This window comes from Henckelia pumila, unplaced genomic scaffold, assembly GCF_033568475.1.
Source record: "Henckelia pumila isolate YLH828 unplaced genomic scaffold, ASM3356847v2 CTG_461:::fragment_3, whole genome shotgun sequence".
Taxonomy (NCBI): Eukaryota; Viridiplantae; Streptophyta; class Magnoliopsida; order Lamiales; family Gesneriaceae; genus Henckelia; species Henckelia pumila.
In genome coordinates, this window is record NW_027331831.1 from 1,587,216 (window position 1) to 1,596,273 (window position 9,058).

Genomic DNA, 9,058 nt, shown 5'->3' on the forward strand with positions numbered 1-9,058 from the left:
ATGCATATTTTCAGGTTATTTTGGTGGATATACTTGTCGATTTATGGATGTTTGTCGTTTTGTGATTTGTGATGAATAATTTATGAATATTTATAATGTATTTTAAGTTTCAAAAATATATTTATATCGTGGAATTATTATCTAAATTTTAATATAGTGAAACATATGTTTTTACTTCACTAAAATTTCAATGATGAAGTTAAATAAATAATTTACTTCACCATAAATCCGTATCAACGAAGTCGTTCGAATAAATTACTTCACCACAACACATAACCTGTGAAGTTAAATAGAATATTTACTTCATCGGTCAGTGTAAATGCTGCAATCATATGTCTTCTATTACTTCAGTAATTTCATTAATCGACGAAGCAAACAAATGTCTTTTACTTCGTCAATTAGTGAAATTATCGAAGTACAAGACATTCTTTTGCTTCGTCGATTAGTGTCATTTTCGAAGTATAAACATATCTTTTACTTCGGCAATTTCATTAATTGATGAAGTACAATCATATCTTTTACTTCGAAAATTTATGAAATTAGCGAAGTAAATGACTTTCTTTGACTTCGTTAATTAATGAAATTGCCGAAGTAAAAGATATGTTTTTACTTCGGCATCAGGTCAATCTTGAACCGGTTTTGGCTCCATGAATCGGCCAAAGACTTCGGTAATTTCAGGGATAAGACTTCGGTTATAACACGAAGTAAAATAGTACCCTATTACTTCACGTGACACTACTTCGGTAATTATCTACCTACGACTTCAGTTAATAACCGAAGTATTTTGCGACTTTTCTACTAGTGGTCATGCCGAATTTTTGGTAGGCCCGAAAGCAAAATTTTAACTCATTTTCGCTGTTTACATTAATTAATCCTGATTGCATGATCATTAAATACTAATCAGGATCGGGCCCTCACATTTGGTATCAGAGCATAAACTGGGATATGCTCGAAATAGAGTCTAGTACACTTGAGTCTAGGCACGAATGAAGATGATTGCTTATTTGTTTGACTACTTGCTCTTATCTGTTATTTGTTACTTGAATGGTTTGCTCTAGAGTTAGTAGTTAACTAGGCTGTGACTTTTAGTTAAGCTCGTTTGCCTGGAATTACGTTATCATTTTGTGCTATCTTTTGCCTAAAGGTTTGACCTTGGCTTTCTTTAGATGACCCCTAGACTTCGAGGTGGAAAAGGAAAGAATGTTGTCCAAGAATCTGGCGGTCAAAATGAGGTTGGTCTTGATGGAGTCTTGCGTGGGAGACGTGGTCGTCCTGCAAGAAATGCAATAAATGATATTGATGTTGAAGTGGACCAGTTGGGCAATCAAGTGGATGAAATGGAGTTGGTGGTCGCTAGGTTTCAAATATTGAATCCACCTACCTTCAGTGGAGATGAAGGCAGTGAAAAAGCTGAATCTTGGTTGAGAGCCATGAACAACCTGTTCGGGTTGGTGCACTATAATTCTGAACGAAGGGTAAAAATGGTGGTTCTACAATTGAAAGATACTACTGAACGTTGGTGGGAGGCTATGCGAACATCTCTAGTTGAGGCTGGTAGACCTGTTACTTGGGATGTTTTTTGCTCCAAGTTCCGACAAGAATATGCTCCACCTTCTTTTGTGGCTGAGAAAACATCTGAGTTTCTCAATCTGGTTCAAGGTGATTTGAGTGCTGCAGAGTATGCCAGGAAGCTGTCTTCATTGTTCACTTATGTGCCGCACATTGCTTCTAAAGATGGAGCTAAACTTGAAAAGTTTATGGAAAGACTGAATCAGAATCTTTACTCCTTGGTCTTGGCCAGCAACCCAGTTGATTATGCTGATGCGGTTGACAAAGCCATTAGACACGAAGCAGGGTTAAGAAGGGGTCGACCGAAGTATACGATGCAAGCACCAACTGGAACTGCACAATTTTCAGCAAACACCTCTTTTGCTCCCCAGCAATCATTTCAGCAACCTAGGCCGCAAAGATTTAAGCCTAAGGGAAAGAAATCCAAGAAGAAGTCATTTAGCACTTCCTCTAGTTCTGGTAATTCTCGTGGTGGGGGATCTTCATGGGGTCCCAAAGAGTTTTGCAATAGGTGTGGAGGAAGGCATCCATCCGATCAGTGTGTAGGAGTTCAGGGAGTTGGTCGTACTTGTGACCAACCAGGACATTATGCAAAGGTTTGTCCTAGTGGGGGAGGAGAGCAGCATCAGTCTTCTCAGTTTAGCCAGTTTCCTCGAGCTCCAGCTCCTAGACCTTTCACTCCTCAGTTTGCGCCGCAACCCAGTTTCTCCCAACCGAGAGGTCCTTCTCAGCAGCAGTTCCCAGGGCCTCAGCAGGCTAGAGTTCATGCATTGACTCACGACCAGGCTCAGGATGCACCTGGAGGGGTTATATCAGGTATATGTTTTATCTTTGATCATCCTGCTCGTATATTGATAGACACATGAACATCTCATTCATTTCTATCTGCTGCATTTATTGTTGAGCATGAGATAGCTACTACCTTGTTGATTGATCCAGTGTCTGTGTCTACCCCTGCTGGTGCATAATTGAGATCGCGTGAGATAGTGGTAAACTGTGTAATCCATTTCGATGAAAGAATTATGATAACCAACTTGATTAAGTTGTCTATCTCTAATTTTGACTGTATTATCGGAATGGATACTTTGACCAACTACCGAGCTACTGTTGACTGTTTTCATGGAGTAGTAAGATTTTGACCGTATGTTGGTGGTAAATGGAATTTTTATGGTGATGATTCTCGATCCCGTATCCCTTTAGTGTTAGTCATGCAGATGTTTGGGTTATTGTCTGCTGGGAATGAAGGGTATTTGATCTATGCAGTAGATGCTACTCAAGAAAAGGGATTGAAAGTTTCTGATATTCCAGTGGTTGAGGAATTTCCTGACGTATTTCCCGAAGAGATTCCAGGCTTTCCGCCTCAAAGGGAAATAGATTTTAGTATTGATTTGATGCCAGGAGCAAATCCAGTTTCCAGAGCACCTTATCGATTAGCTCCAGCAGAATTGAAAGAATTAAAAGAATAGTTGCAGGATCTCCTGGAGAAAGGTTACATCAGGCCAAGTATGTCGCCTTGGGGAGCTCCTATACTGTTTGTGAAAAAGAAAGATGGATCGATGAGGATGTGTATTGATTACCGTCAGTTAAATCAGATCACAGAGAAGAATAAATACCCATTGCCACGCATTGACGATCTGTTTGATCAGTTGCAAGGTACGTCTGTGTACTCAAAAATTGATTTTCGTTCTGGTTACCATCAGCTTCGAGTCCGTGAAGAAGATATTCCAAAGATAGCATTTCGGACACAATATGGTTACTATGAATTCCTCGTCATGCCATTTGGGTTAACGAATGCTCCAGCGGTTTTTATGGATTTGATGAACCGTATATTTCGAGAGTTTATAGAAAGATTTGTTATCGTTTTCATTGATGACATTTTGATCTATTCAAAATCGTTGAAGGAGCGTCGAGATCATTTGAGGTTAGTTCTTCAATCTCTCAGAACTGCACAGTTGTACGCCAAGTTTTCAAAGTGTGAGTTCTGGTTAGACAGAGTTGTATTTTTGGGACATGTAATATCAGCTCAAGGAGTGTCTGTTGATCCCAGTAAGATCGATGATGTCCTTAATTGGAAAACACCCAGGAATGTTTCTGAGATTCGTAGTTTCTTGGGATTGGCTGGATATTACAGGCGATTTATCGAAGGATTTTCTAAAATAGCGAAGCCTATGACACAACTGACACAAAAATATCGACGTTTTGTTTGGACTAGAGAGTGTGAAACTAGTTTTCAGACTTTGAAGAAAAATTTAACCACAGCCCCTGTTTTAGCTTTACCTTCGGGCTCAGAAGGTTTTTCGTTTGTACAGATGCTTCTCTAAATGGACTTGGATGTGTTTTGATGCAGCATGAGCGAGTTATTGCTTATGCATCACGTCAGTTGAAGCCTCATGAAACTTGATATCCAGTTCATGATTTAGAGTTGGGTGCCATTGTATTTGCATTGAAAATATGGCATCATTATCTGTACGGAGAACAGTTTGTGATATATTCTGATCACAAAAGTCTTAAGTATATTTTCACACAATCTGATCTGAACATGAGACAACGTCGCTGGATGGAGTTGCTTAAGGACTTTGATTGTGATATTCAGTATCAACCCGGTAAGATGAATCTAGTTGCAGATTCTCTTAGCCGAAAAGTTCATAATGCAATGTTAACATCTCTTACAATCTCGAAAGTCTATGAGCACTTGGGGACTTCAGGTTGGACTTACCAACCTAGTGGTGACTACGTTATAGTTTCATCTATTCAAGTTGAACCACAGATAGTTTCTGACATCAAAACAGCACAAGGGACTGATCCTTATATTCAGAAGTTGAAAGAATTGTCTCAAACTGGACAGTCATATAAGTTTGATGTCACTTCAGATGGAATTTTGCGTTTTAAAGGAAGACTTGTGGTTCCAAATTTGATAGACTTGAAAGAAGCTATCTTGCGAGAAGCACATTGTAGTCAACACAGTGTTCACCCAGGAAATAGGAAGATGTATCATGCCTTGCGATCCCAGTTTTGGTGGGAAGGTATGAAAAAGGAAATTTCAGACTTTGTAGCAAGATTTTTGACTTGCAAACAGGTTAAAGCTGAGAGGATGAGACCTGGTGGTATGTTACACAGTCTGGAAGTGCCACAGTGAAATTGGGAGCACATTGCTATGGATTTCGTGACACACCTACCTCAATCTGTGCAAGGTTGTGATGCTATTTGGGTGATTGTTGATAGACTGTCGAAATCAGCCCATTTTATTCCGTATGATCGTAATTGCCCTTATAAGAAAATGGCTAAATTGTACATTGATAATGTGGTGAGATTGCATGGTGTGCCAGTAACCATAGTATCTGATCGTGATCCAAGATTTACTTCTAAATTTTGGGCTAGTTTGCAATCAGCCTTGGATTCAAAGTTAGCAATGAGCACTGCCTATCACCCACAGACAGATGGTCAGTCAGAGAGAACCATCCAAACATTGGAAGACATGTTGAGAGTTGTGGTGATGGATTTCAGTGGCAGTTGTCAAGAATCGTTAACTTTTGTTGAATTCTCCTATAATAATAGTTTTCATACTTCGATTGGAATGGTACCTTTTGAAGCCTTGTATGGCAGAAAGTGCAGATCTCCAACTTGCTGGGAAGAAGTAGGAGAACAACAATTGGCTATGCCTGAATTCGTTCAGGAGATGAAGGACAAAGTTGTCTTGATCAGTAAAAGTATGAAAGCAGCCCAAGATCGCCAAGCTAGTTATGCAAACAAGAGGCATAGACCTTTATAATTTCAGGTTGGTGATTATGTTTTCCTAAAAGTTTCACCGTTTCGTGGTACTATGAGATTTGGGCGTAAAGGGAAGCTAGCTCCTCGCTATATTGGTCCGTATGTGATTGTTGAGAAGATTGGTATTTTGTCTTATCGTTTGGACTTGCCGCAGAGTTTGTCTGCGATGCATGATGTGTTTCATGTGTCGATGTTGTAGAAGTATGAGCCAGATCCATCTCATATCTTGAGGGCCGAGGAGGTAGATTTGGACAGTTCCCTTAGCTATGCCGAGTACCCAGTGAAGATTCTGGATCATAGTGAGAAGCAACTCCGGAACAAGACCATCCCATTGGTTATGGTTCAGTGGAGTAGACATGGGACAGAAGAGACTACATGGGAAATTGAGGCAAAGATGCGTCAAGAATGGCCTCACTTGTTTGAGAATGCAGTTAATTTTTCCATGTACTCTGATTATCCTATGTATTATCAGTGGTAGATGTTTAAACCACTTTGTTGTTATCTTGTGTGTGTGTTTGATTTCGAGGACGAAATCCTCCTTTAGTGGGGGAGAATTGTAAGGACCCGATGCTAATTATCCTATTATTTGGCTAGATTTGTTAATAATTATTTTAAAGTTGTGAATTAAAATAATTATGCCAGATAATTAATTTGTGTGTTAAAAATATGTATTAGAAAATATCGGTGTATAAACGAGATTAAAATACATATTTAATTTTTATGGCACACAAGAGTTAGAATTAAATTGACCGGGTCAAGTTTGGACTCAATTAAATAAAGAAATACACACATATACATATAATGAATTATTATCATCATTTCTCTCTCCTCACAATCCCTCTCTCTCGGCCGACACTCTGTTCTTCTCTTCCTTTCAAATTTCGTTTCTTCTATTGTCGATTTCTCGTCGCTCGTTGCTCCAAAAATTAATCCGAGCGTAGTTCCGGAATCTTCACGGCGAGAGCTTTATTTTAGTACCAATTTTGTAAGGTTTTCTCACGTTGGCCGAAACCCGACTCCAACCAGTCGCGCGGTTTTCCGCCCTTTGCCGTCTCCGTTCGTCGCCGGAGCTAAGAGGAGTATTATTCCGGTTGTTTAGACCTTTAATTCGAAGTCTTGAGGTATATTTCAAGTTAGGGTTTGAATTTGGGAATTTTTGGTTGAATTCGAATCCAAATAATTGATATATGATTGTTTGTTGGTTGTAGGTGCTATATTTGAGCCGATTGGAGGTATCGATCGAATTTCCTATTTTTATGGAATTATTTTTGAAAAATTCAGTATGTGTATTTTAGGGATTTTCAAATTATAGTTTTGAATTATTGAATGTTTGGGTCTTGGAATGCCTTAGAATTAGTATATATTAATTCTGAAATTATTAATATTTTCGAAAAAATTCAGAATTGAGATTTGGGCATTTTCGACCCTAGGATTGAATATTTAAATTATTTGAAAGTTGAAATATATGTTAGGATTGATGAAAATGGTAATTGCCTCAGGTTTGGAGTAATTAGGATTTGCACAAAGTTTGTAACAATTATTCTGGTAATTATTTGGCAATTAAGGTACGGATTGATCGCTATCTTACAGCCTTTATGAGGATATGTAAAATGCATATTTGCTATTTGAGGTATTGGCTTGTTTATATGTTTTATATGATGATTGTGATGAATGATGCATTGCATTCATATTGATCCATTGTCCACTTATTTCTGAGATTGTTATCCACTCTTTGATGAGTTGTTTAGACATCAGAGTCGTTGGCGTTTTGACTCTCACCTCTGATGCTAGCGTAAGGGCCGCGCAGTTCTGCAGACTGTCCCCCTTGACGCGTACTGATGCAGGGCCGCACAGTGTTTGAAACTGTCCCCCTAGCACAGGTGGCCACATATTAGCTATTACTCTTTGGATCCAGATTTGATACTCGATGTCCTTTGGTACCATTCACGTGAATTGCATTAGTTGTTTTACATATCATTTATTTTGCTGTAATTTATTTGATCTTCGTACTGGGGTTTGACCCCTGTCCCTCGGGACTGCTGTGGTTTTGTTGTTATTGTCATGGCAGGTAATGCAGGTGGCTCTGTTGCCTCTGGTGGTGCATCCGCCAGTGGAGCCCAGGGAGGGTATTGAGTTGTCGTCGAGTTCCCAGTTATTATGTATTATTATTGGAGTCTTTTATTTGCCGAGGAGATGCCCCGTGTATCTGTATCGATATTTTTACGATATTTGGGATTTGCTTGTTGGTGTGTTTAGCCTTGCTGTCTTGCATATGTTTAGTACTGGCCAGTGCGGCTGTAGGTTTGTGTGTTGTCGAATTGGACACTATTTTCGAGTATTGTATTGCTGTCCGAGTTTTTGATTTCCCTGGTATGTTCGATTTACGGGGAGGTCATGCCGAATTTTTGGTAGGCCCGAAAGCAAAATTTTAAATCGTTTTCGGTGTTTACATTAATTAATCCTGATTGCATGATCATTAAATACTAATTAGGATTGGGCCCTCACAAAGGATATCAAGCAGATAATTTTTTATGAGAGAGACGGAGGCCCCCTGAATAGAATTCACTTCAACACCAAGAAAGTAAGACAAGGAGCCAAGATCCTTGACAGAGAACTGACGGCTTAACTGGTCAATGAAATCCTGGATGGCGCAAGAATTATTTCCTGTGAGAATCAAGTCATCAACATAGACAAGAAGATACATAGTAACAACCCGAGAACCGTAAATAAATAGATATGTGTCAGCACGGGAGGCAGTAAAGCCAAGACTGACTAAAAATTACCGAAGGGCTGTGTACCAAGGGCGGGGAGCCTTCTTATGACCATAAATGACTTTGTTCAACTTGCAGACATAAGATGGAACATTAGGATCAACAAACCCAGGAGGTTGTGCTATATACACACAATCATCGAGTTGACCCTGCAAAAAAGCATCATTTCCATCCATCTAACGAAGAGGCCACCCATAAGAAACGGAAAGGGATAAGAGAATACGAACTATAATGGGTTTTGCAACATGACTGAAAGTATCAGTGTAGTCAAGTCTAGGGCACTGATAAAATCCCTTCGCAACAAGGCAAGCTTTATAACGGTTAATAGATCCATCAAGTTTCCGCTTAATCCAAAACACCCATTTGCAGCTGACCACATTCTGAGATGAGACAGATGGAACAAGATTCCAGGTGCCATTGCGAAGAAGAGCATCAAACTCCTCAGACATTGTTGCATGCCAACGGGGATCCTTGAGAGCTGTAGTGTGCGACGATGGCTCAGATGGAGTGGTGTCAGTGACAGCAGTGAGGGAAAAGCGAGGGTTGAGCTTGAATATATTATTTATGGAGCGGGTAACCATAAGGATGAGAGGTCGAGGGTATGGGTGAGGTGGTTGTGGCTGGTTCGGGAGGTGGCTCAAGAGGCCAAGGGATAGTGGGGCGGGGTTTGGCGAATGGTGGAGGCTGGATGGAGCATGTGGGTGGAATGAGATACGGCGCAAGATGACAGGGAGGTGAAGAATCACCATGCAGGGAATCCTCCACAGGGACACTACCAGGCAGTACTTCAGGAGGAGAACCCGCACCAGCGCCACCACTAGCAAAAATATACGCAGACTCAACAAAAACAACATGACGCGAGACAAAAATTTTGCCAGAGGAAGGCTCAAGACACATATTGTCATGCCCCGAAACCGAGGTTGGTCGACATCGGCGTTGTTTTCAAATAA

At 40.1% G+C, this 9,058-nt stretch overlaps 2 protein-coding genes across 2 annotated transcripts; both read left to right on the top strand.

The window, feature by feature from the left end:
• Positions 1-1,166: 1,166 nt before the first annotated feature.
• LOC140871460 (uncharacterized) lies at positions 1,167-3,035 on the top strand. Its single transcript, XM_073273983.1, has 2 exons — positions 1,167-2,385; positions 2,770-3,035. Exons 1-2 carry the CDS (start codon positions 1,167-1,169, stop codon positions 3,033-3,035), a joined length of 1,485 nt encoding a protein of 494 aa, XP_073130084.1.
• Positions 3,036-3,125: 90 nt separating this feature from the next.
• On the top strand, positions 3,126-3,890 carry LOC140871461 (uncharacterized mitochondrial protein AtMg00860-like). The gene is made up of 2 exons (XM_073273984.1): positions 3,126-3,338; positions 3,471-3,890. Exons 1-2 carry the CDS (start codon positions 3,126-3,128, stop codon positions 3,888-3,890), a joined length of 633 nt encoding a protein of 210 aa, XP_073130085.1.
• Positions 3,891-9,058: the final 5,168 nt, after the last annotated feature.